Genomic DNA, 26461 nt, shown 5'->3' on the forward strand with positions numbered 1-26461 from the left:
AGATTCCAACCAGGGATGGAATCACAAGTGAAATGACAGGTGCTAGATTTTTTAGTAAACTGGATGCATCACAAGGATTCTGGCAACTGAAGCTACATGAAGACAGCACTAAATACTGTACATTCAATACACCTTTTTGCCGTTACTCCTTTCAGAGGATGCCTTTTGAAATCTCCTCTGCTCCTGAGGTGTTTCACAGGACTATGGAGCACATCATAGAGGGCAGAGGGTGTCTGTGAATGACATTGTGCTTTGGGGGTCCACCCTCGAGCAACATAATGAGAGACTTCTGACAGTACTACAACGGATCCAGAAATATTGACTAAAGCTGAACAGAGCTTAATGTCAGTTTGCAGTGACTGAAATCACCTTTCTGGTAGACAAGCTGTCTGGAGCAGGTGTTGAGCCCGACAGGGATAAGGTGAAAGCAATACTGGAGATGCCACGCCCAGAAGATAAAAAAGGTTTGTTGAGAGCACTAGGTATGATAAATTTCATCGGCAAATTCTTCCCTAGCCTGTCTTCAAAAACAGTGCACTTGAGGCAGTTGTTGCATAATGGATGTGAATTTAAGTGGTCTGACAGGCATGAAGAGGAGTGGTCACAGCTAAAGACTACACTCACAACAGTTGGGTGTTGGCATTCTATGACCCAGCTAAACAAACAAAAATATCAACAGACTTTTCAAAAGATGGGATTGGTGCTGTGTTATTGCAAGCTGAGGGAGAGGATTGGAGGCCAGTGGCCAATGCCTCAAGAACAATGACTACAGCTGAATGTCGATACGCTCAAATTGAGTGTTTAGGACTTGTGTATGGCTTTGAGAAGTTCCACAGCTACGTATATGGTCTACTGACATTTGTGGCTGAAACAGACCATAAGCCACTAATTGCCATAATAAAGAAAAACCTGAGTGAGATGTCGCCATGCATCCAATGATGATGAAGCTGCAGAGATACGACTTCAGCCTGATTTATACACCAGGTAAACATATTGTTCTTGCAGACGCACTCTCCCGAGCCACAACAAACAGTGAGAGCTCCACAGAAACAGATGTGAACATCCACATAAACCTGCTCACTGAAACACTACCTGTATCTGACATGAAATCCAAACAGATTGCAGAAGAAACAGAGAAAGACGCATGCCTCCAGAGTCATAAGAAATATGAAACATGGCTGGCCTAGAGGGGATTGTCAGCAGTACTATAATATCATTAATGGGCTTCTGCTCAGAAAAGACAGAGTTGTCATTCCACTAGCAATGCGACCGGAGATGCTAAAAAGACTGCATGAGGTGCATCTAGGCATGGAAAAATGCAAGAGGTGGGCAAGAGCAGCCATATACTGGCCAGGAATAAATACAGACATTGACAAAATGGTTTCAAATTGTGAAACGTGCCTAAGACATCCCACTCCCCCCTCTTACCATTCTGAATAGCAAAGTGGCCACAGTGGACTCCTTCAGGTTCCTGGGATCCACAATCTCACAGGACCTGAAGTGGACCTCCCACATAGTCACAACCAGGAAAAAGGCACAGCAGAGGATGTACTTCCTGCGTCAGCTGAGGAAGTTCAACCTGCCCCAGGAGCTGCTGATCATGCTCTACACCTCCATAATTCAGTCTGTTCTGTGCACCTCCATCATTGTCTGGTTTGGATCTACAACCAAACTAGACAAGCACAGACTACAAAGGATAATCAGGACTGTAGAAAAGATCATTGGTGTCGATCTGCCCTCCATCCAAGACTTATGCCTGTCCAGGGTCAGGAATCGGGCAGGTAGCATCACTGCAGACCCCTCACACCCTGCACACAATCTGATGATACCCAACTGTATGTATCAATGAAGCCAGGTGAGACAAATCAGCTATCTAAACTTGACGCCTGTCTAAAGGACATTAGGGCCTGGATGGACCAAAATTTTCTTCTTCTTAACTCAGACAAGACTGAGGTCATTGTACTGGGCCCACGACACCTTAGAGAAACCTATGCTAGCCTAACTGCCCTAGATGGCATTACTCTGGCACAAAGCACAACTGTTAGAAACCTTGGGGTTCTATTTGATCAGGATTTATCCTTCAACTCTCACATAAAACAAACTTCAAGAACTGCCTTCTTTCATCTCCGTAACATTGCTAAAATCAGATCTATCCTGTCTCAGAGCGACGCCGAAAAGCTAGTCCATGCTTTTGTTACCTCTAGACTGGATTATTGTAATTCTCTTTTAGCAGGCTGCCCGAGCAAGTCGCTTAAGACACTTCAGCTGGTTCAAAATGCTGCAGCACGTGTACTGACTAAAACTAGGAGAAGAGTATTGTGTTTCAATCAGGAGGACGGCGACTGTGTGCTTTTGAGAGCAGCTTTATTTTTGTTAACATTACCCACAATTCCCCGGGAGACCGGACTCCCGCTTACGTCACACTGTCGACGCACACACCTACAAATATGCAGGTCACAGTGGTATGTAACATTTACCCCCCCCCTTAAAACATCTGAACAATGGTCATGAGCTAAGACCCCCCCCCCTTTAGTGCACAAACTAACATCAAGGCCAAACGGCCAACCTGGCTAGATAAACCGGGTAGACTGCCGGTTTACCCGCATAGCCCGGTGGATTATTCTGCCACCTCACAGGCTATACACTATGCTGGTGCATTAAAAGTCAGTAAAATAGTCATCGAGGTACAAGGGCCTCTGGCGAGCTCGGACCGGACGGGGTCCAACCCGCAGGGGTTCAGCCCGCACATCTGGTACAGCCTGGGTCTCCGCCAGTACATCTGGAAGGTCCCAGACCCCACTGGTGCAGCGTGGATGAGCTGCGGCTTGCTGATCCGCCACAGACGGTTGCTTCACCCGCCGGAGGCGGCTGACATGCCAGCGTGAACCATCGGTAACGCGGAAGGTGGCTGGCCCCAGTTGTGCTGTGATCTGTGTTGGTGCAGACCAGAAAGAGAGCAGCTTGTGCGATCGAGTGGGTCGCCGGACTCGGACCCAGTCTGATACTGTGAGTGTAGGCGGTTTCACACGGTGTCTCCTGTCAAACCACCGCTTCATTGTACGTTGCTGCTGATCCACTCTGTCGCCTGGGGAGGGTGTTGCTGTTGAAGTAACTCTCACCGGAGGGCGCAGTCGGTCCAACGGAAGTTGTAATTCACGCCCTAGCATCAGTAGGGCTGGAGAGTTGCCAGTGGTAGTGTGGGGTGTTGCTCTGTAGTGCAGTAGGGTGCTCTGCAGTGATGTTGAGAACGACAGGCCATCTGCCATGTGTGCTCTGAGCCCGTTCTTAAGGGTCTGATTAAACCTCTCCACGCCTCCGTTGGCCTGCGGGTGGTAAAAGGCAGTCTTAATGTGCTTTATCCCCCTCCCCTCTGTAAAAGCCACAAAGTCAGCCGAAACAAACTGAGGCCCGTTATCAGTGGTGATGGCGTCAGGGACACCCCAGCGAGCGAACAAAGAGGAGAGGAAACCGATGACCACTGTAGTGGTGACAGACCCGGCAGGCAGCACCTCCGGCCATTTGGAGTGGAGATCGTAAGCTACCAGGAGGAAGCGCTGATGCTGAGGGGTGCCATGAAGTTCACCACAAATGTCCACCTGTATGTGGGTCCAGGGAGCCCGAGGCCACGGCACGGGCTGCAAGGGCGGGGGCGGGGGAGAGCCGGTCTTACCACTGGTGAGGCAGGCTGTACAGTTTCTGACCAGGTCCTCGATGTCGCGGTCAATGCCCGGCCACCAGACCAGGCCCCTGCAGCGTTGTTTGACCCTCACGACGCCCAGATGGCCGTCGTGGACCATGGCCAGGACCCGTTCTCTCAAAGTGCTCGGGACCACTGTGCATAGCCCTCTCGCCACGCAGACGTCATTCCAGCAGGAGAGGTCCCCTCTGACCCGGTGAAAGGGCGCTAGTTCCTCAGGAACCCTGGCAGGCCAGCCGTTACGAATGAAAGTGCAGAGCTGGGTGAGAACAGGGTCCTGTGCAGAGGCCGACTGAAGGTCTTTCAGTGAAACAGCTGCCTCGAGGGGCGTGTGAAGCAAGTGGATCAGTTCCGGTTCTGAGGAATCCTGGCTGGTGTCTGGTGCAGAGGCAGGTGTGGCTCTGGAGAGGAGATCTGCTACCACATTCTCCCTGCCTGGGGTAAACTGTGTGGAGAAGTTGTATGCCTGCAGCCTCTCAGACCACCGGTAAAGCCGCAGCGGTTTGTGGCCTGAACCTGTTGTGACTAGGAGGGCCGTGAGGGCCTGGTGGTCGGTCCGTAGTGTGAAATGTCGACCGTAGAGGTACATGTGCCACCGCTCACATGCCCAGACGCAGGCTAGCGCCTCCCTTTCTCCCACAGAGTACTTCTGTTCCGTTGGAGTAAGCGCTCTAGAAGCGAACGCCACTGGACGCTCAGTCCCTTGGTGAGATTGAGACAGGACCGCACCTACCGCAGTGTTGGATGCATCGCAGGTCACGAACGTCGGGCTGTCGAGGTCAAAGTGGGCCAGAACAGGTGAAGAGGTCAGTTGTGACTTAAGCCGGCAGACTGCAGCTGAGCACGCAGGAGACCAGATCCAGGTTGCATCCTGCTTCAGGAGAGCACGCAGCGGCGCAGTAGTGTCTGAGTAGAGGGGAAGGAAACGTAAGTAAAACGCAGTCATCCCCAGAAACGATGATAGTTGCGCCGGGCAGGAGGGTTCAGGCAGACGCAGGATAGCATCGACATTTGAGTGCAGCGGACTTAGCCCCTCAGCGGTCAAGCGGAACCCCACAAACTCAATAGCCTGAGCGGCGAAGATGCACTTCTCCCCATTCAGTGTGAGGTTGTGACCGGCGAGCACATCCAGCACCCTGGAAAGGCGGTCGTCATGCAGGGCGGATGTTGCTCCGTGCACCACAATATCGTCCAGGTACACAACCACCCCAGGAATACCTGCGAAGATGGTGGCCATGATTTTCTGGAAGCAGCTGGGAGCGGAGCTGAGTCCAAAGGGCATCCGCGTGTAGCGAAAGACCCCCATGTGGGTCACAAAGGCGGTGAGGTTGCGGCTGCCAGGGTGTAGGGGAACCTGCAGGTAGCCCTGGCGAAGGTCAAGCTTCGAGAAGACTGTTGAGCCATGAAACTGTGCAGAGAGCTCCTCCACTGTGGGCAGTGGGTATCTGTCCGGGACCACCGCTTTGTTTACCTGTCTGAGGTCGACACAGGGGCGGAGGCCGCCTGTCTTTTTCTTTGCCACCACCAGGTTGGAGATCCAGGGCGATGCATCGACTCGTTCGATGATGCCAGCATCCAGCAGTTTCTGTAGCTCGCCAGTGACATCATCACGCAAAGTGAGGGGCAGCCTGCGCAGAGGTTGGATGACAGTCTTCACAGCTGGGTCTATGAGCGGTTGGTGGTTGAAGGCGGTGAGGCAGCCCAGCCCAGTGAAAAGCGACGGCCAGCGCAGCTGCCATGGCGTGGTCACGGTCAGGATAGCAGCACCCAGATTGTCAGTGATGGCGAAACCCAGGGCGCAGAACAGGTCAAAACCGAGGAGGTTGGCACCATGCCGAGACACCTGGAACGTAAATGCTGGGAGGGTCCTAGATCCATAACGAACAGAAAAGGTAGCAGTGCCCAACATGTTAATTTTAGTGTGTCCATAGCCGTACAGCTCCTCTGCTCCTGCTTTGATAGTGTGTCTGGGAAAGAGTCGCCGAACCGTGGACTCACTGAGAAGAGACCTGGAGGCAGCCGTGTCCAGTAGCAGCGGTAAACACACGTTATCCAGCTCCACCGTGCACCAGGTGAAAGGTCTGTTGTTGGCACCCACCGAGTGAATGGTGGTCGGGCTTGATGGGCGGGATGAGTGGCGCTGGGTTCTTGTGGGAGCGGGTGCTGAGCGGCACACCTTAGCAAAGTGATTGAGCCTACCGCAGCGTTGACATCTCTGTCCCGTAGCTGGGCAAACCGGTGCCCTTGTGGCGTGGGAATACGAGCCACAGTTCCCGCATGGCCGGCGTGCTGAGGCACCCTGACGTCCCGCGACGTTAACCTCGAGCTCGGTGTGAGGAAAAGCGGGGCCGGGAGCCTGGTCTGCCGGTGTCACAGTCTGAGCTAGCGGAGTGGAGAGAGAAGGAGGTGGACCTGTAGCCGTTAGCCGCGATGCTAGCAGAGCAGCCGACTCAAGCTGAAACGCCATTTCCACTGCCTTAGACAGAGTTGTGTCGTCCGGGGACAAAAGCAGTCTCTCACGCAGTTTGTGATCAGCTGCGTGTTCGGCTAACTGATCCCGAATAAACTCGTCCTCTAGGTGTTCAAATTTGCAAACGCTAGCCAAGCATCGGAGGTCCGTGACGTACTGATGGACGGACTCACCGGGCCTCTGTCGGCGCTGTCTGAAGATGATTCGCCGGACGATGACGCTCTGTGGAGCAGCGAAATGTCCGGTCAGTAAGGCAACACAGTCCCGATACTTATCCGCGGGGCCGAGCGTGCGGAAAATACGTTGTCCCTCGTTTCCCAGGCTGTGGATGAGCAGAGCCTTTAGCCTAGCATCGCTAGCATCAACGATACCGGCGGCGGCGATGAACGTCTCAAAGGACTCAAACCAGCAGGGCCACGGGATCGGCGGCTCGCCCGGCAAAGCGAGGAACGGAGAGACAGGTGAGACGGGAAAAAACTCCATCCTCGTCGCCAATATTGTGTTTCAATCAGGAGGACGGCGACTGTGTGCTTTTGAGAGCAGCTTTATTTTTGTTAACATTACCCACAATTCCCCGGGAGACCGGACTCCCGCTTACGTCACACTGTCGACGCACACACCTACAAATATGCAGGTCACAGTGGTATGTAACAAAGAGATCACATTACTCCTGTATTAGGCTCTCTGCATTGGCTTCCCATAAAAGTAGAATAGAATTCAAGATTTTTCTTCTCACTTATAAAGCCCTAAACGAACAGGCACCAGTCTATCTCAAGGAGCTTGTAGTGCCATACAATCCCCCCAGAACACTACGCTCTCAAAATGCTGGCCTACTCGTTGTTCCATTTGTCTCTAGAAGTAGTATAGGAGGAAGAGCTTTCAGTTATCAGGCCCCACTTCTCTGGAACCATCTACCAACCACGGTTCGGGGAGCAGACACCCTCTCTACCTTTAAGGTTAGGCTCACAACATTCCTCTTTAGTAAAGCTTTTAGTTAGGAACCAGCTCATAGCTCATAGTTAAGATGCAATAGGCATAGACTGCCGGGGGGGGGAGGGTCTGGCATGCTCGGTTGGAGAGAGGTTGGAGAGGGCGTTAAGAGAGAGGTCATTTAGGTTAGAGAGGGACCGGAGAGGGTCCCATTCCTCTCTCAAACACTCCCTCTATGTCTGCTTCTTCCCTTGTGTGTTTGCTCCTGTACTCCTTCTGGCTTTTGTCTTGCAGGTCCGTGGGATCCTCAGTGTGGAGTTACAGAGTCTCAACAACTCTGTCTCCACCCTTTCCTCTGCACACACCCAACACAGCATAACGTGGATGGCTGTTCATCATAGGAATGGGATCCACACAAGGTTCCTGCTGCTTAACAGAAGGTTTTCCTTGCCGCCATGATGAATTCATGTTGGGTGTGGGATACATATGTATGTGTATATACGTATATATGCATGTGTGTATCCATAAAATGAAGAGTCCGTCCTTAAGACTGCTCTACTGTAAAGTGTCTTGAGATACCATTGGTTATGATTTGGCGCTATACAAATAAAGATTGATTGATTGATTGTTTAAACTCCTCCCCTCTGGCAGACGCTACAGATCACTGTACGCCAAAACTACCCACCACAAAAACAGTTTCTTCCCCCAGGATGTCACTCTGATCAACACTAAACAGTCATAGAGTGTCAGACCTGTTTCGGTTACTGTGAAATAACCATGGAACTAAACATATCAACCCTGGATCAACCTGTCACTGAGAATGTTCATGGACATAATATTTTCATTTAAATGTTCACCTGCACTACTCATCAATGCACTACTGCACTATTATCTTATTATTATTATTGTATTTTTATTTCATTTCATTATCTTATTATATTACTGTATTTTTATTTCATTTCATTATTATTATTATTATTATTATTATTATTATTATTATTATTATTATCTTGTTATTTTATTTAGTTTGCACATATTAGTCTAACTACTCTTTATATTTATGTTATACTTCTTTTTTGTTTATTTTTATTTATTCTAGTTGATTGTTATTATTTAATGTTTACACTATCAGAGAGAGCACAGTTCACCAAGACAAATTCCTCGTGTTTATTCAATACATTACTTGGTCAATAAAGTTGATTCTGATTCTGATTCTGATTCAAAACAGCCAAAAGAGCCCATGATAATAACAGACCTGCCAGAAGAACCGTGGCAGAAAGTTGGGACTGATTTGTTTCACCTGGATGGAAAGAATTATATGCTGGTAATAGACTATTTATCAAACTATCCAGAGATGGCACTACTTCCCAGCATGTCTGCTACATGTGTTATCAGACACACAATGTCTATATTTGCCAGGCCTGGGATTCCTCAGATTGTGCTCAGTGATAATGGACCTTGTTACAGTTGCAAGGAGTTTAAGGACTTTGCTGAGGAATATGATTTCAGACATGTTGACTTCAAGCCCCCTGTTCCCCCAGTCTTTTGGAAAAGCAGAAAAAGGAGTACACATAGTCAAACAAATACTCAAGAAGGCACAGAACAGTGGCTCAGACCCCTATCTGGCTCTTCTGAGTTACAGAGCCTCACCATTGGAACATGGTAAATCTCCAGCTGAGCTTCTAATGGGACGTAGGCTACGCACCACTCCTCCCTACACAGTTCAAGAGAAAAAGCACAAGGCAGTTAAGCAAAAACTGAAACAGCTACAAGAGAGACAAAAAAATAACTATGACAAACCCTCAAGAAGTCTAGCTCCGCTGGCTGGACGTGACACAGCGAGAGTGGAGGATTCCAACATCTGGAGCAAAAAAGCCACTGTGCTTGAGAAAGTCGGTCCGAGATTGTACACAGTTCAAACAGGATGGACAGATCCTGCGGAGGAATTGTCGGAGTTTGCTAAAAACACAAGAGACACTGCAACAGCGTGAAGATGGAGTTGTCACTGCACCAGTTCACCCACCACCTTCTGCTACAGATAGCAGTGTATCAGCTGAGCAGACCAATACTTCACCTGTGTTGAGACATTCTGCACGACGTGTTACTGCACCTGACAGACGAAACCTTTAATCAGGAAACTAACTGTATGCTTGGAGGGAAAAATGTCTTGTTTTGATGATTGCTAACAATGTGTTTTGCAGAATAGTTGTTCATGTTAGATTCTGTTATGCAGTTTGAATACTGGATAAATAATAGATTTGTTGAGTTATCTTCTAAAGAAATGGGGGGATGTGGTGATAGGAGCCATTAGCTCGCCCATCCACTAGGTGTCAGCCTGGACCTGAGTTCAACGAATATACTGAGTTCAAGTCATCTATTGTTAAGCTGGAGAGTGTATTAATTATTGGTGATTTTAATCTCCATGTTGATAACTCTCCCTGTGCTATGGCAGCCAAGTTCATGTCTCTCATGGATTCTTTTGACTTTGTACTTTAGATTTGGTCTTTTCTTTTGGTTTAAAAATTGACGATTTACAAATATGCGACCACTGCTGTATTTTATTCAATCTGTCATTTACATTGGCACGGACTACTTCCACTGTGAAAAAACAGAGAGGCATTCTAAATGAAGCTGCAATCAGTGGGTTTTCTGCTTCGTTTGTCTGACTGTTTTGGACACAGTAGCTTCAGCTAACGGATATAAATGAAGCTATTTCTAATTTCAGGAAAAGCTGCCGAAAGGTGGAGCATTTGTGGAAAGCCACAAAATTAGAAGTACATAGAATCCATCTTAAAGACATGATAATGGAGCTAAATGAAAAAATGAAACACGCCCACTCTGCCTATTTCTCAGATCTTGTTTCACAAAATAAGAAAAACCCCAAAGTCTTGTTTGAAACTATTGAAAACCTTGTTGCACCCCCACCGTCCCATGTGTCTGTACACACACAGGACGAATGCAATAATTTTTTGAAATTCTTCGTAAACAAAGCTCAAAACATCAGGGCCAGTATCATTGCTCCTTTGGTCAGCACGTGCACTATAGTAGCCCCTGTATGCTCATGGTCCTCCTTCACTCCTGTCAGCCTACAGGATGTTCAGGATTTAGTGGGAAAAATGAAACCCACATCTAGCCCAGTGGACATTGTTCCCATTCCACTGCTCTTAAACATTTTTGATGTTGTCAGCCCTTGGGTGGAAAAACTGATAAATCTCTCACTTCTATCTGGCTCGGTCCCCAATTTTTTTAAACATGCTATAGTGAATCCCATTCTTAAAAAGCCTAATCTGGATCCTGGGGAGCCTATAAACTACTGGCCCATATCTAAACGTCCGTTCATTTAAAAAATCATGGAAAAAGTGGTGGCTAAGCAGCAAACCTCATTCATGGTACAACATGATTTTTATGACAAATATCAATCTGGCTTTAGGCCAATCCAGTCCACTGAAACTGCTCTTTTACAGAGAGTACAGAGAGAAGCTGGATGACTTCTACTCCACTGCTGACTCCGGGCGGTTGTGGCAAGGCCTGCAGCACATCAATGACTACAGGACCAGCTCCAGCACCATCAGCACCTCAGACAGCCTGCCAGATGACCTCAACACTTTTTACGCACGCTTTGAGACCTCCAACCCCAGCACAGAGAGGAGGCATCCACTTAACCCCCAACCGCCCTCCCACCCCCCACTGGTCGTCTCATCAGCCGAGGTACGCACGGCCCTGAGGAGGATAAACCCCCGCAAAGCAGCAGGACCAGACAACATCCCTGGGCGGGCCCTCAGAGCATATACCAACGAGCTGACAGACGTGCACACCTCCATCTTCAACCTTTCCCTCAGTCAGAGCACCGTCCCCTCCTGCTTCAAGACCACCACCATCGTCCCGCTCCCCAAGAAGAGCCCCCCCACCTGAATGACTACAGGCCAGTAGCACTCACTCCAATCATTATGAAGTGCTTTGAGAGGGTGGTGCTGACCCACATTCGGAGCAGCATACCGGACACACTGGACCCCCTGCAGTATGCCTACCATCCCAACAGGTCCACCTCGGACGCCATTGCTGCTGCCCTTCACTTCTCCCTCTCCCACCTGGAAAATAAAGACTACATCAGGATGCTCTTTATAGACTAAAGCTCTGCCTTCAACACTGCCTTCACACAGCTCCAGGACTTTCTGACTGGCAGGCCCCAGTCTGTCAGGATTGGGTCCAGGACTTCAGCCAGCCTTATAACAAACATTGGCACTCCTCAGGGTTGTGTCCTCAGCCCCATCCTCTACACCCTCTTCACCCACGACTGTGTCGCCTCCCACAAGGACAACACCATCCTGAAGTTTGCGGATGACACCGCAGTGATAGGACGTTTCACTGGCGGAGACGAAGCAGCCTACAGGAGGGAGGTATCCAGTCTGGTGACGTGGTGCGAGGATAACAACCTCACCCTCAACACGGAAAAGACGAAGGAGCTGATAGTGGACATGAGGAAGGAGAGGGGTCCTCATCAGCCACTGTCTATCCAGGAGCTGGAAATGGAAAGGGTGAGCAGCTTTAAATATCTTGGGGTCAACATCAGAGATGACCTCACCTGGACCCTCAACACCACACAGCTGGTGAAGAAAGCTCAACAGCGGCTGTACTTCCTGAGGAGGCTGAGGAAATTTGGAATGTCTTCAAAGATCCTCAGCAACTTCTACAGCTGCATTGTTGAGCCCGTTCTGACCAGCTGCATCACCGTGTGGTACGGCAGCACCACTGTCATGGACCGCAAACGCCTGCAGAGAGTGGTGAAGACTGCTACGAAGATCACCAGGACTCCGCTGCCCTCTCTGCAGAGCATCTACAAGCGCAGAGTCCACAGGAGAGCTGCCGCCATCATCAAGGACTCCACTCACCCCCAACACGGACTGTTCACACTTCTACCCTCAGGCCAGAGGTACAGAAGTGTGAAATGCAGGACCAGCAAACTCAAAAACTCTTTCTTCCCCTCTGCCATTAGACTCCTAAATGAGTGATCGGAGTCTAACAAACTATTCATCCACCACAGTTTTGCATGTCACTGTTAGTTATTATAGTTGTTATACCTCTTAATTTTATTCTTTTATTACGTAGGCATTGACTGGTGGTCGGCAAAGCAAGAATTTCATTGTACAGGGAAACGTGTTTCTAACTGCACATATGACAATAAACACTGAATTTTTGAAAGTTTCCAGTGACGTGATGATGGCCGCTGACTCTGGTCGATACATAGTTTTAGTTTTACTTGATCTGACAGTTGCCTTTGACACTGTTGATAATAGTATACTAGTTGATTGACTTAAATCTGAGAAGGGGTTTACTTCTTATATAAATGGAAGAACTTTTAATGTTGCTTTAATGATGTACTGTCTAATATGTCCAACCTGTCATGTGGAGTAGCCCAGGGCTCTGTTCTGGGGCCTGTTTTGTTTTTATTGTATCTGATGCCTCTTGGTCGGTTGATCCGTGGTTTTCAAAATGTCTTATCATTTCTATGCAGATGATATGCAGTTGTATTGCTCTTTCAATGATTCTGATTTCAATTATTATCTGAATTCCTGGAATGTGTATCTGCTATGAAAAACTGGTTGACTTTGAATTATCTGCAGATTAATTCTAGCAAAACAGAAACTCTGATCATCGCTCCGGATAAAAAGATCCCTTTGATCAAGAACTCCCTTGGTGATCTAGGCACATCTGTGAAAAACAGTCTCAGAAACCTTAGGTGTCATGGGCATGTATGGGTGCAGACCCAAAAAGCAGGGACGGAGGCGGAGCTCAGGTGCATCATACCAGTATTTATTGTTATGCAAAACCAAGAACCATAGCCATAGCAAGAGTAATGTCCCAGCACTGAGCTGCAGCACAGCCTCCCTATTTATCCCAGCAGTTAATTATTTGCAGCTGGTGGCCAATCAGGAGAAAGCTGCTGGGAGGAAGGCCCAGAGTTCCTGCCTGCCCTCCAAAATAAAACCCCATCGTAACATAGCCCCCCCCCCCCCCCCTTAAGGAGCGGGTTCCAAACGCTCCAAAAACAAAAAATTAAACTATCTAAACACCAACCCAGGGTGGGTGGACGGGGGCCCGGATGCGGGTCGAAACCAAGTTCAGGCGGCCTCCCATGAGGAAGGGTAGGTGAAGCCAGGGACCAGGAGTCCGGCGGCCTCCCATGAGGCGGAGTCGGCGAAGCAGGGGACCAGGAGTCCGGCGGCCTCCCATGAGGCGGCGCGGGCGAAGCAGGGGAGCAGGTGTCCGGCGGCCTCCCATGAGGACTAACAGGGACGCTAGCGTGGGAGCTAGGACTAACAGGGACGCTAGCCTGGAAGCTAGGGGAAACAGGGACGCTAGCCTGGAAGCTAGGAGAAACAGGGACGCTTGTCTGGAAGCTAGGGGACTGGCAAGGCTGGCCCTTCTTTTTGGACCGACCTCTATTTCGTTGCAGGCTCCGGGGTCCTCCGGCAGCCAGTCGAGTCCCCGAGTACACTTCTCTGACAGGATCCTCCTCCGGTCCATACAAAAGAGTTTCCCTGGCCTCCAGAAAGTAGCTCTGCCAGTAGGCAGTCCTTTCTGCCCGGTCCATCTCTGCAATATCCTTCCTTGCTGGGTCCACTGAGGGCTGGGACATTCTGTCATGGGCATGTATGGGTGCAGACCCAAATGCAGGGACGGAGGCGGAGCTCAGGTGCATCATACCAGTATTTATTGTTACCACAGGCATGGTCAGTCCAGGGAGGCAGAGGCAAACAAGAAAAAACAAAACGCAAAACCAAGAACCATAGCCGTAGCAAGAGTAATGTCCCAGCACTGAGCTGCAGCACAGCCTTCTTCTGGTCTTCATTGGCTTCCAGTTAATTTTTGTATTGTGTTTAAAATCCTAGTCCTTACTTTCCGTCCACTGTATGGTCAGGCCCCTCAGTGTATCACTGACTTGTTGTGCCGCTACACTTCAGGGCGCACACTTCGGTCATCAGGCCAGGGTTTCCTCATGAACCCAAAAACACATTTTAAAACCCGGGGTGACCTAGTGTTCCAGGCGGTGGTGCCAAGACTCTGGAATAACCCACACCAGTCCCTCCGTGAGCTTGACTGTGTGGATGTTACTGGAGTTTACAAAAGGGCTATACCTTAAAAACCAAAAGAGTCACACAGAGGGAAAATGAGAGATATGCTTTCTTAGTTGCAATAATGACTTGATTTATTAATGTAAATCAAGGAGGACAATAGAAATACAACCTGAGTCTGTGTACAGATGGAAATCTCAAGTCTTAATGCCCTGACAAGACGATCAGTGATACAAGATTATATACCCAGAGATATCCGTCAACATGGAGTTTTCAAAGGAACTTTGAACACCATATCTTCAGAAAAGCTAACATTGTTCTACAGTATCTGTGTAATAAACCTTTTCCATAAGATGTTTTTCCACCTTAACCTTGAATCCTGGAAAAGATCCTAGATCCTTAAAGATCATAAAACACTCTTCTAATCAATGTGAACGTGTATGATTATATAACACACAGAATATAATTCTAATAACAATGGACTCTTTTAAAAAGCATCTGAAGACCGCACTTTTCAGAAATTCTTTTGATTAAATTGCTTTTAAAGTCTATTCTGAGGCTGACTGGGAGCCAGTGTAAAGACTTTAAAACTAGAGTAATGTGTTCTGACCTCTTTGTTCTGGTTAGGACCTGAGCTGCATCATTCCCTCACCCCCTCACCCTGGGAGACTCTACGGTGAGCTCGGTGGAGTACTTCTGCTTCCTGGGAACCTTCATCACCCAGGACCTCAAGTGGGGGCTGAACATCAGCTCCCTTATCAAAAAAGCTCAGCAGAGGATGGACTTCCTGCGGCAGCTGAAGAAGTTCAGTCTGTCAACAAAGATTATGGTGAACTTCTACAGCTCCATCATCCAGTCCATCCTCTGCTCCTCCATCACCGTCTGGTACGCTGCAGCTACGGCCAAGGACAAGGCCAGACTGCAGCGTATCATCCACTCAGCAGAGAAGGTCATCGGCTGCAATCTGCCCTCCCTCCAGGAAAGATTGTGGCCGACCCCTCCCACCCCGGTCATAAACTGTTTCAGTCTCTCCCTTCTGGAAGGAGGTTTTGGTCCATCAGGACCAGAACCTCCAGACACAAAAACAGTTTATTTCCTCTGCCACCATCCACATGAACACACCCCCAGTCACCCACTGAACCCGAATATACTGAATATATATATATATATATATTTTTTTTATTTTTATTTATTTATCCTTTATTCTCTATCTATCCTTTAATTGTCACTCATATTTTATATTTATTTCTATTATTATTATTATTATTATTATTATTATTATTATTATTATTATTATTATTGTTTCTGCACCGACTACCAAGTCAAATTCCTTGTACTGTCCTGAAAACTGTACTTGGCCATTAAAACATTTCTGATTCTGATTCAGCAGAAAAGTAACCTTTACCATTCCACAATGATTAGAATGCAATAACAGTAATTAAAGATTTATTCACACCAACTGTAGTTAACATGCACTCATTTTCTCAGATGCAAGACAGAGGAATTAAAATGATCTAGTGTTGTCTTTCCTCTCCCACTGATTTGTGTACACCAAAAAATCAGGAGCCACTGCTGTCAATGTACCACAGTGGGGGCAACAGAAATATATTTGACTGATTGGAGGGCAACGTTAGCAACATTCATGACAGCATTTAGAATGAAGACCAATCTATTAACGCATGAAAGAACAAAGGGTGTGAGTGTTTGTCCTTTTGTATAATTTTGTCTTATTGTATATAGTTTTCCATTATTGTGTATATTTTGGTCATTTTTTGTGTTTTTATGTAATTTTGTATGTTTTTTGGAGGCAGTTTTTGTATAAAACTATTAAAATATTATTTTGAAGTCTTTCTGTGTGTATTTTTATATACCTTTTGTGTATTCTAGTGTAGTTTTGTCTGTATTTAGAGTCAATTTTGTTTATTTCAGTTATAGTTATGGATACTATTCTTTTATTTTTGTGTGTTTTGGAATTGATTTTGAAATATTACTGTTGTTTATGTTGGGGTTCACACAAAACGAGACCAAGGAACACATCTGGGCCCCCGGCCACCAGTTGCCCATGTCTGTTTTTAACAGGAAATGTCTTCTTCACAAACTGATGAGTCAATATCAAAAACTAAAATGTCTATTCCTGTCTAAATATTATGACTATGACAGCCATGAGGGACAGAAGTCTTTAGTGACGTTAGACAGAAGAACCTATTTAACTATTTAATTATTCCTGTCTGACCGTTAGAAGGCAGTAAGGAGCCAGTTTGTGATACCAGAGCTAAGTTAATAGATTAAGATTAAACCGGGGCTTTCACCTTTAATTGGCCATGTAATGTTATTACATTAATGGAATTTGTCCTCTGCATTTAACCCATCCTGAGGAGCAGTGGGCAGCCATTTTTGCGGCGCCTGGGGAGCAGTTCAGGGTTAAGGGACTTGCTCAACATCCCACAGTGATGGCCCAGGTGAGACTTGAACCGGCAACCCTCCGATTACAAGCCCGGCGTCCTTAACCACTTGGTCACCACTCCCCTGAACACACCTCTGATTATAGAAAGTCTTTTTAAAACTCACTTGTCAGATTTGTGATGGCAGCATGTATGGATTTTTTCCTCTTTTTTTAAGCAACTTTACATTTTTGCAGACTAAATTAATACATCCAGGATGTGATTAATTTTATTTTATTCTTTTATTATCACTTCCATCATCTGTCTACTCTTCACTGCAGTGCTCATGAGAAAAGTGTGCTAAATCTGCTGTCAGCCATATTCACCATGTACAGTATAGATGTTTGCACTAAGATGCTAACATTCAGACCTTGTTGTTAATGCTGTAGTCTGTGAGTGAAGCAGAATAAACAGGTCTATGCTACAGCATTGCAGCATCTGCAGCTGATGCACTAATAACCAGTGACATGCAGTCAAGGTAGGCAAGGTAGGCAGTTCAGATAGCCTACAGTACCTATAAGTTTGAAAGTGTCAGCATTTTGTGCGTTTCATAGCCCAAATGATTAATCGCTATTTCCTGGTACAGCAGAGACGCTGCACAGTCTCACTCCGCTGTAAGGCAGGAGGAGGCCACACCCCCTCCCAAAAGCACATTGCTGCCCTGCCTGTTTCCATAGCGTGTTTTTATGTTTGCGCATGCGCAGTCAGTTCCCCAAGATGAAAATCATTTACGTTCAAAGGCAGCTCTCTACGCTGCCTTTGAACGTAACTGTGCTATGCTAAATGCTATACATACCTTCAGAGTGCATTAGTGGTAACACTACAGTCAGGATGACAGCGCTAGAGACGATAGAGAAACTTTTGTTGAGGAAAACCAACAGCTTTTAAAAGATGGATGACCAACATCTGAGCTACCAGACCTTCAGCAAAGACAAGGTAAGAAAATTGCTCAAATTTTTCACATTGAATGGTACAAAAAAAAGGATTGGCTTTGTGGATGCTCCTCACTGAGGCTGTTGTTGTTGTTTCATTTTCTCCGTGTTTCTGTGTTTCCAACACAAACAACGGATGTGCTGCCATGTCATGAGATATATCTTGTTGGGAGAGTATGGAGGCTATATTAAATAATTGTTTATGTTTCTTTAATGGTGTTTATGATGTTGATTTTGTTAGATGGCTAAATGCTTGTTCATGTGGGTCTTGTTGGGTTTTTTCTTTCTTATAAATTTTATATTTTGATAAGCGCATTGAGATGACTTTGTTGTTAAAAATACATATATGAAAAAAAATAAACATTTTAGGGTATTTCCTGGTTTACGGTTACGTTACGGTTATGGTTATGGTTATCAAAGTCAAAGTCAAAGTCAGCTTTATTGTCAATTCCTTTGCATGCACAAACATACAAGACATGGTTACAGTTACGGTCACGGTTACGGTTATGGTTACGGTTAGGGTTAGGGTTAAGGATAGGGCTAAAATAAAAGGGTTAGCGGGGTAGCTGAAAATAAATAAGCTAAAATAAAACTGACAAAACTTTAAGTCAGGTGGCGCATCTATCACGTGACCTAAACTGGCCAAAAAGGGGCACTGCGTATGCATAGACTGGCAGTCTATTGATACATTTTTGTATCAATAGCCACGGCCTATATTGTATACCTATATTTAGGGCCCTATCGTTTCTGTACGGATTCTTCTTCTTCTTCTTCTTCTTTATAAAATGTTCCTTTTACGCTAAATGGACTTTTCTGTGATTTTAAACATCATAAAGTGCTATTAGGGTTTCATACACATGCCCAAAGTGTTTTTTTCATTGATTCCCTCGATCATTTGTGAGAGGGTGATTTGCTCCTTTCTTGCTGCAGGGTGAGCACGAACACCTCACTCCAATTTGATGACGTGTTCCCACTTTGATGACAAATTTGACGCGGCACTAAGCTGGAGAAGCTACGCCTCCAGAAAGCTCTCTGCCGTGATTGACATGTAAACAGACACACCCACGAAGGTGAGCATTTCAGCGTCCTTCGCACAGTGCTATGTATATATTTTCTACAGTTTACGTATGTACCGGTAACGCTGGGTCTTGTGTTTATAAAGCAGCATGAGCTTGGCTACAGACATGGCAGTTTGTTACTTGAGTCTTGACTGAGAATGAAAACTGACCTGTTTGTTAGGTCACCGTTAGGTGCTGGTCCTTGGAGGTACTGGCAGAGTAGGATTTTCCTCCTCGGAATCACTAGAATGTGATGCTTACTGTCCTCACAAGCATTGTCCCATATATTCATTCAGACCTGTTTCACCACAGTTTCTAGCCATACCTTCTAATCCTTCTGGAACCATGTACACCCCCCTCCCACACACACACACACACACACACACACACACACACACACTTGAAAAGAGGGTTTCCCTGTTCCTCTATGTGAGGTCAATAAGTCCTACAGTACATTAAATACATAAATAGTTCCTATAGTTTAAGCTTTCATACCCACACTAGGTGTAACAAATAGGATAATAACTCAGTTATTAACCTTACATCTGTGAAGGTGAGGGAAAAGTAAAGGCGTACATAAAAACAGGAAAATCAAAGTGTTGGAAGGTGTACAGTACAAACACAGTGAGTGTGTCACACGGATGCTTGTGTAACGTGTTGTTCAAAGAGGTCCGGTTTCCTCTCTGCTCTACTTTAGAATCGTTAGGTTGTTCAGACAAAGACAGAATAACAAAAAGTTTGTCTTCTAAAGCCGTCTAGACGGTTGCATAGGTTTTCAGAAGGCCATTGTTCAATGTTTTCCTAATGAACGGAAAGGAAATGTCTAATCTAAATATGTTTTATTAGGGATGTATATAATCACCCATATTTGTGGGGAAAAAAAACCTTATCAACAACCTGAGGGCTGCAAATTCACAATATCTTTATTATTTATTCACATTTTATATTGGAGGGGAATCATCGTAGAAGTGATGCCATGAGTGATTCTGCATCGTTTACACAGAGGTTTAAAATCCGACTATATATGGCTTTGTTAGTTCACAAGTAGACTCAGAATAACCCAAAAATACTGCTAACTGATAAGTTTCCAAGCTGCAAAGCAATTTGTGTCCAACCTGAAAATGAATAATTTTCTCTTTTACTTCATGCTGAATTGATTAATCAAGTGTGATTAATGCAGTTTATTCATATATCAAATATACAGTGAAAATTGTATTATTAGTGAGGATGGAAGAGCAATCCTCACTATTGTTATCCATTTTTTGTTTTTTTTATCCGATTTTGACAAATAAACTATCAAAACGTTCAGAAAGTTCCCACGATTGAAACTTATACTTTTATCATTGTAATTCTAAACCTTAGTTATTACGTTTATGGTGAAACTGCATTGACATTTCAGCTCAGATCCCATTGTTAGAGTGGTCAGTTGATTAAGCTAGTGGAGCTGCTCCACTTTTTACCTTCAAATCTTTACAAATCATAAACCATTCAACCTTTAACATGTTCATATAATACGTTCAACACATTTCCACCTTTTTCAACCTTATTGCTAATGCTCAACTATTGCTACATTAATGTGAATTCCAGGCTAATGCTAATGTTAGGTTAGTGCTAATGTTAGGATAATGCCATTGTTAGGTGAATGCTAATGGTAGATTAATTCTAATGCTGGACTAATGCCAATGCTAGGTGGATGCTAATGCTTGATAAGTAATAATATTAGGGTAATGCTAATGTTAGGGTGATGCTAATGCGATTAGTAATAATGTTAGGTTAATGCAAATGATAGATTAATGCTAACGCTAGGCTACTGCTATTGCTTGGCTAATGCTATTGCGAGGTTAGTGTTAATGCTAGATTAGTGTTAATGCTAGGTTAGTGTTAATGTTAAGCTACTGCTAATGTTAAGCTAGTGCTAATGTTAAGCTAATGCTAATGATAAGCTAATGCTAAAGCTAGCTAATACTATGCCAATGTTATGCTAATGCTATGATAATGCTATGTTAATGCTAGGTTATTGTTAATGCTGGGTAAATGCTAATGTTAAGCTAATGCTAAAACTAGCTAATGCTATGATAATGATATGTTCATGCTGAGTAAATGCTAATGTTAGTGCTAGCTAATGTTAGCTAATGCTAAGCTAATGCAGTGGGCCAGCTCCTGCATCCTCTCTTGCAGTTTCTTCACAAAATGCAAATATTCTATATATTCTAGGGCGACCGTGGCTCAGGTGGTAGTGGGTCATCTTCTGATCGAGAGGTTGGGGGGTTCGATCCCAGTACCTGACTATGTATCGAAGTGTCCTTGGGCAAGACACTGAACCCTAAGTTGCTCCCAGTGGTCGACTAGCGCCTTGCATGGCAGTCCTGTCCCACTGGTGTGTGAATGTGAGAGTGATTGGGTGAATGAGCTGATATGTAAAGCGCTTTGAGACTGCTTCAGTGTGGTGATAAAGCGCTATATAAAATCAAGTCCATTTACTATATAAAATCAAGTCCATTTGTAGTGAAGATAACTGCTTTGTATTTTATTGTTGTTGCTGTTGTTTTTGATTAGCAAATAATGATTTGTAACTGGACCAATCAATAGGCATTAGCTTCAAATCTGTTGTGATTTTAAAACTTGGATGCTGAGAAAGAAGAGTAGAGTGAATGATACACAGAAAAGCACTGTTTGAGGTAATTTTCTGATGTTTTTTGTCAATTATAAACCGCTTTTGTTCAATAATGTTTTATATTGTGGTGAGTACTTGGGGATTGTTCTCTCACCCAAGGGGTTGATGGGTAGGAGGTGTGGTTTGACGCCCTATATAATGTGTTGGCACACTTTGTATCATTATTCATGATGCTGCTGAACTGATTAAAAAGCTGTACAATCTCCACCTGAGTTGTTCATCATCCTGCCACAATATCGCTGATTTACATATGAGTGGAACGAGCAATGCAGTATTCATCATAATGAAGTATTATCTGATAAGTTAACATAATAACAAACAATGACAATGAGAGTTAGTAGATGCGTGTTGATGCGTGGTTGAACTGTGGTGTTTAACAGATGTGTGGTGGAGCCATAATGGTTCATTCCACTCCTCCAGTGGCTGCTAACTGGTTAAGTAACAGTGTTGTTGTGACTCAACAAGCCATATCGTCCTTTAAGGTCAGTCAGTCATCTGCGAACCATCCCGTGTCTTTAGTCACAGTCACTGGTCTCTTCGTGACACTCCCACACTGTCATGCTGGTTGACCCCTGTGTGTGTTTGAATGAGTGTGAGTGTTTGTCCCAGTGAACAAGCCTGTGGGCCAGTCTTCCCCTTGTCTTTGTTTGAAGGCTGCAGGGGGTGGGGAGGTGCTCCCACAGCCGCACAAACGCAGGCATCCCACCTCAGTGATGAATTTGGAGATGGTGTGCTGTTTAGAAGTATTGGGAATGTGTGAGATGACAGTGGGACAGCTGGAAGTCACACACACAGAGGAGGATGCCACATGCAGTGGGAGGATGCAATGAGATATTTTCTGACAACAGAGGAGATGCTGTTACATAAAGGCCTTTAAACACCTGGAGTGTGATCCTAAATGTTAAATAATCTGCATTTAACATGGTTTCATAATTAGGAGATTGTACTTAGCAACAAGACACTCCTGTTCCCTCCTACGGGCGATTTAGAAACTCCAAATAACGTAAACATTCTTGGATGGTGGGAGGAAATCAGAGTTTAGAAAACTCATTCAAGGCAAGGGGAGGACATGCAAAATCCACAGAAAAAGTACGTAATGGTTGAAACAGAAAAAAGACACATTGATAGATTTGGTTATTTCAGCTTTAAAGCACCAAAAAATATATTGATTCAAATATGTTTGGCTTATGAGATTATAAAACCAGATTTCTGTAACATTAACCTTTCTTACCACATTTTACAATAAAGAAAATGATTGAAGGAAACTGTAAGAGCCATAAAAATACTATTTTAATAATAGTAATATACTAAGATTTTCAGAACAATAACTTTAAGTTTATCATAATTCAACATGTTTTAAATTACTTTAAAATGTATAATTTGGGGATGTGCTTACATGTTAGAAATGTTCAATATTTTTTTACTGTTATGACATCACTCTTAATTCATTACAGTGATGTAACGTAATAATAACGTAATAATAATAATAAAAATAATAATAATAAAGTCCACTTATGGTAGTTTTTTCGTTTTGTTTGGCATGGCATAGTTGAAAATAAAAGAACACAACTCTAATTTGTCATGTATTGTCATATTTTGATGATAATTACTTCTTACTGAGTATAAAAAATCGAGTAAAAATCACCCATTGTTAGTGATGGTGTTACTAATTTTAGCAATAGTGTTCTAGGTTTAGGTGTTACACAATGGACAGAACACCTGTGTGTTACTTTGTTACTAAGAGGGTCACGCTTCTCCTTTACTTTTAAGAAAACAACTGATTTTCGGATTTTGATGCAATTAGTTATTTGCTCCTTAATTCTTTGCATTTGCTGGTGTCTATCCTAGCTCATTTAGGGCACCAGACGGGGTACACACTACACACCCTGAATAGGATGTTAACTCACTCAAATTAATGTACATGCTTTTTAACTGAGGGCAGACACCGGTTCAGTGAAGATTTTAGAACATTCTTAGGTTTCAGAGTGAGGTATCAGGTTTCAGGAAAGCTCCTGTCACTTTTCAAACCAAACGGACTCATGACTCAGCAAAACCTCGGCAAACCAAACAGACTCATATCTCAGCAAAACCTATGTCAAATGAAACGGCGTCATTTGTCAAACCAAACGCTGTCAGATGAAAGGGCCTGAGGCTGTCATCAGACTAAACGGGCTCAGGCTGTAAAACACGACATGACATTGTGTTTTGAAGAAAATACACGACGTCATTAATAAGTGCTGCTTCAGATACAAGAGTAAGTTAAAAGCTGTTATTTTCTATTTATTTTGAAAGGTTTAGATATATCAAGGTTTCATTTAACTGTGTATTTATTATTCAAACAATATGTTGATATATGTTAACTTTTAAAAAATGAAAGGAAATAACGGCTTTTCAACTTACTTCGTCATGTAAACCTCCGGTTTATTCAAAATAAAACGCCATGTTGTGTTTCATGGCCTGAAGCAGTCTGGGAACTGAGGATGTCCTAAAATGTACACCAGAGAACCCAAAGAAAACTGTAGAGTCGACAGGTGCTAGATTTCATAGGAGGGGCCGGGCCAACAGCGGTGGTTAGTGATGTAAAAAGCCACCAAAACATCACATGATGCCACCATTCTCAGCCAAAAGCAAAATGTGAGTGTAATTGCCAGGTTTCAACCCATAGAGGGCAGTCACTCTTACATTTTTACTACTGGTTTGGGGGATTTTACTTTTTAAACCTGTTCAGAGTCCAGGGGTCTGCTGGTGCCCATCTCCAGCTCTCAACTGGCACCATCAAAACATACAGAGAGAAAACCATTCACACTGGCTATTTAAAGACTCCAATTAACCTAACATACATGTTTATAGAGGGGAGTACATGCAAATTCTACAAAGAAAGGACCAAAGTATCCACCTCCGAGGCTTGAACCCAAAGCCTTCCTGTTAGGAATCAGACATGCTAACCACTACACCAAAACAAATACAGTCGGGGCATGTTTTTTAAAAAATGTTTATGAGAAAGTTTTTCTGAACAAAGATCAGTAAAGGAGAAACATTTCAATGAAGGTTTATGTTTTATCTGCTGCTTTATGATGTTCACATTGTTGCGTTTGTTTGCTAATGTGGATTTTTTACAACTATTCTGAGTCTGATTAAGACATGGGTGACATCGGATGATTGTGCTGTGATCAACACCACATAAATAAAATTGAATCCATTAAGTCAATATTGCCTCATATAACCCCATGCAACAGGTGGCATGATGAAGATATAAACAGTGTTAATCAGTTTATCTGCTTTACTGGTAGCTTTACTGTAAGTCCCATCACTTTATACTTGTGTGTCATATGACCGGTGTTTTTTAGGGCGTGTGCCCTCACACCTCAAACAAAAAACAAGCTCACATGCACATGGGTTTGATAGTATGACACGTTCTGGATCTAAAAAAAAGTTTTGAGCTTTAAAAGCAAACCTGTGTATTTCTTTCAGCTCATCTGTTGTGCATACTGTATCACAGCAACATCCAGTATTTATATAGAGAGTTAATCCACAGTAACGGTAGACGTAAATAAATATGAAACATAGCCCACAGGTCATTGGTTCTCTGGTAACACCTGCAGTGACCTCTGTGTATTTCCAGTGTTTGCTGGTTTAATATAATTAAATATGGTTAGAGAGAGACCCGCATGGCTTTAATGAGCTCATAAATGATACATGGCACATTGAGATACTTGCTCTTGCAGTCTGTAGGTGGTTGGTTGTGAGTTTATTAATTTTCTCCATTCAGTTTTTTCATCATCTGTTGCTGATGGAAATGATTAAGAAAGGCTTCATCCATACTCTAACTCTGTATGCAACGCATTAAGTTTCTTTCTGCTGATATCAAATCATGGTTCTGCTTGTAGAGCTCTGATTGTCCTCTCCTCCACAGCTCTGTGGTTTCACTCCTCCATAGTGGCCTGTGCTAAGTTCATCAGTCTTTGGAGGCCACCTGATACGTCAACACTATCGGCTGCGTTCCAAGGAGAAGGTCCACATATGGTTACAAAGTCTATCAGGTTGTCATTAGTAGTGTTACTACAGAATTTCACAAGACTATCAGGTTACTGACAACAACAAACAAGGAAGTCACATGGCTTCTTCTCTCCATTATCCACCTGTGTCACCCTAAAGAAGAGATAAAGACAGTCTTCAGACAGACATCTTTCCAAAATGTTTGTTGTTCTTTTTACTGCTGAAAGCTTTTCTGGACTCACCTTTGTTTATTTCAGTTCTACATCAGCATCGCCCGCATCGCTGCTTTGCTGATTCGTTTTCGATTCTTTCTCATTCTTCTCCTAGATTGTTTGGGACGTGCAGGAGGTCTGGGGCCTGCTGGACCAACTTGTTGTCTCGTGGCGATTGAAGATGTTGCTGTTAGCATCAAAATTAGCATCAGCAAAACTCCATTATACCACTGATGTTTTTAAAACTCACTCTACTAAGCTATTATTAGCCTACAACAGTCAACAACACTTGGATGGATGAATGGATGGATGGGCTGATAAATGGATGGATGGATGGATGGTAGGATGGATTGATGAACAGTGTACTGACCTGGTTTGTCTGTTTGCAAATGATGCTGTGGTTTACTGAGCACTAGATGATGATTCTCCTCCTGCTCCTTTTCTCTCAGTCGTTTCTCCTGCTGCTGTTTGATCTGCTGCTGTCGGAGGACTTCCTTCTCCTGGTCTAGTCTCTTATGGAGAAGCAGAAGTTCCTCTCTTTCCTGCTCCAGTCTGGCCTTCTCGAGCTGTAAAACCCTCTCGTGATCCGGGGTGTCGTTGTCGATCCGTGTCCCCTGTTCTGGAGGGTCTGGGTTGGGCTCCTTGGTGGGTCTGAACCAGTTTCTGGTTCTCTCTGTAAAGGTTCCCTCAACAGCCGTGAACCCTGCCTGAGGGTTTTCAGTCACATGCTGGGGTGTCTGCCCTGCATGGCTGTTTTCAGTATTTGATTCATCCTCCTGCTTTGATGGGCTTTGTATTTGTGTGTTGATGTTGAGCAACAAGTTGTTTAACTGGTCCTTCTCCTCGACATTAGAAATGGAGGAAACTGTTTTATTGTCAGACTGGGTGTGGCCAATCAGTGAGCCAGTAGGATCTACTCCTGTTCCTAGAGTCCAGGTGGAGTTGTGAGTCCAGTGTGAACTGAAGAGAACAGGATCT

General features: G+C 44.6%; 2 protein-coding genes across 5 annotated transcripts in view; both read right to left on the bottom strand.

The window, feature by feature from the left end:
• Positions 1 to 2502: 2502 nt before the first annotated feature.
• LOC114468530 (uncharacterized) lies at positions 2503 to 6764 on the bottom strand. Its single transcript, XM_028455491.1, has 2 exons — positions 5456 to 6764; positions 2503 to 3805 (listed from the first exon to the last, which is right to left on the bottom strand). The coding sequence occupies exons 1-2, from the start codon at positions 6648 to 6650 to the stop codon at positions 2658 to 2660; spliced, it is 2343 nt and encodes a 780-aa protein (XP_028311292.1). The 5' UTR covers positions 6651 to 6764; the 3' UTR covers positions 2503 to 2657.
• A 17578-nt stretch (positions 6765 to 24342) lies between these two features.
• Positions 24343 to 26461, bottom strand: part of pdgfbb (platelet-derived growth factor beta polypeptide b) — a 36027-nt gene continuing 33908 nt past the window's right edge. For all 4 annotated transcript variants that reach the window (XM_028456261.1, XM_028456260.1, XM_028456258.1 and 1 more), the window contains 3 exons: positions 25854 to 26461; positions 25514 to 25670; positions 24343 to 25424 (listed from right to left, as the gene is read on the bottom strand). The exon at positions 25854 to 26461 is cut by the window's right edge and continues 167 nt beyond it. In XM_028456261.1, coding sequence (XP_028312062.1) covers positions 25531 to 25670; positions 25854 to 26461 — 748 coding nt within the window. In that variant the 3' untranslated portion in view covers positions 24343 to 25424; positions 25514 to 25530. The remainder of the gene's footprint in view (positions 25425 to 25513; positions 25671 to 25853) is intronic.

The sequence above is a fragment of the Gouania willdenowi genome, chromosome 8 (genome assembly GCF_900634775.1).
Source record: "Gouania willdenowi chromosome 8, fGouWil2.1, whole genome shotgun sequence".
Lineage (NCBI taxonomy): Eukaryota > Metazoa > Chordata > Actinopteri > Blenniiformes > Gobiesocidae > Gouania > Gouania willdenowi.

Coding starts and splice junctions, on each gene's coding strand:
- LOC114468530 (XM_028455491.1), bottom strand. CDS start 6,650: ATGGAGTTTTTTCCCGTCTCACCTGTCTCTCCGTTCCTCGCTTTGCCG. Junction 3,806..5,455: donor TGACAATCTGGGTGCTGCTA/TCCTGACCGTGA, acceptor TGAGAGAACGGG/TCCTGGCCATGGTCCACGAC.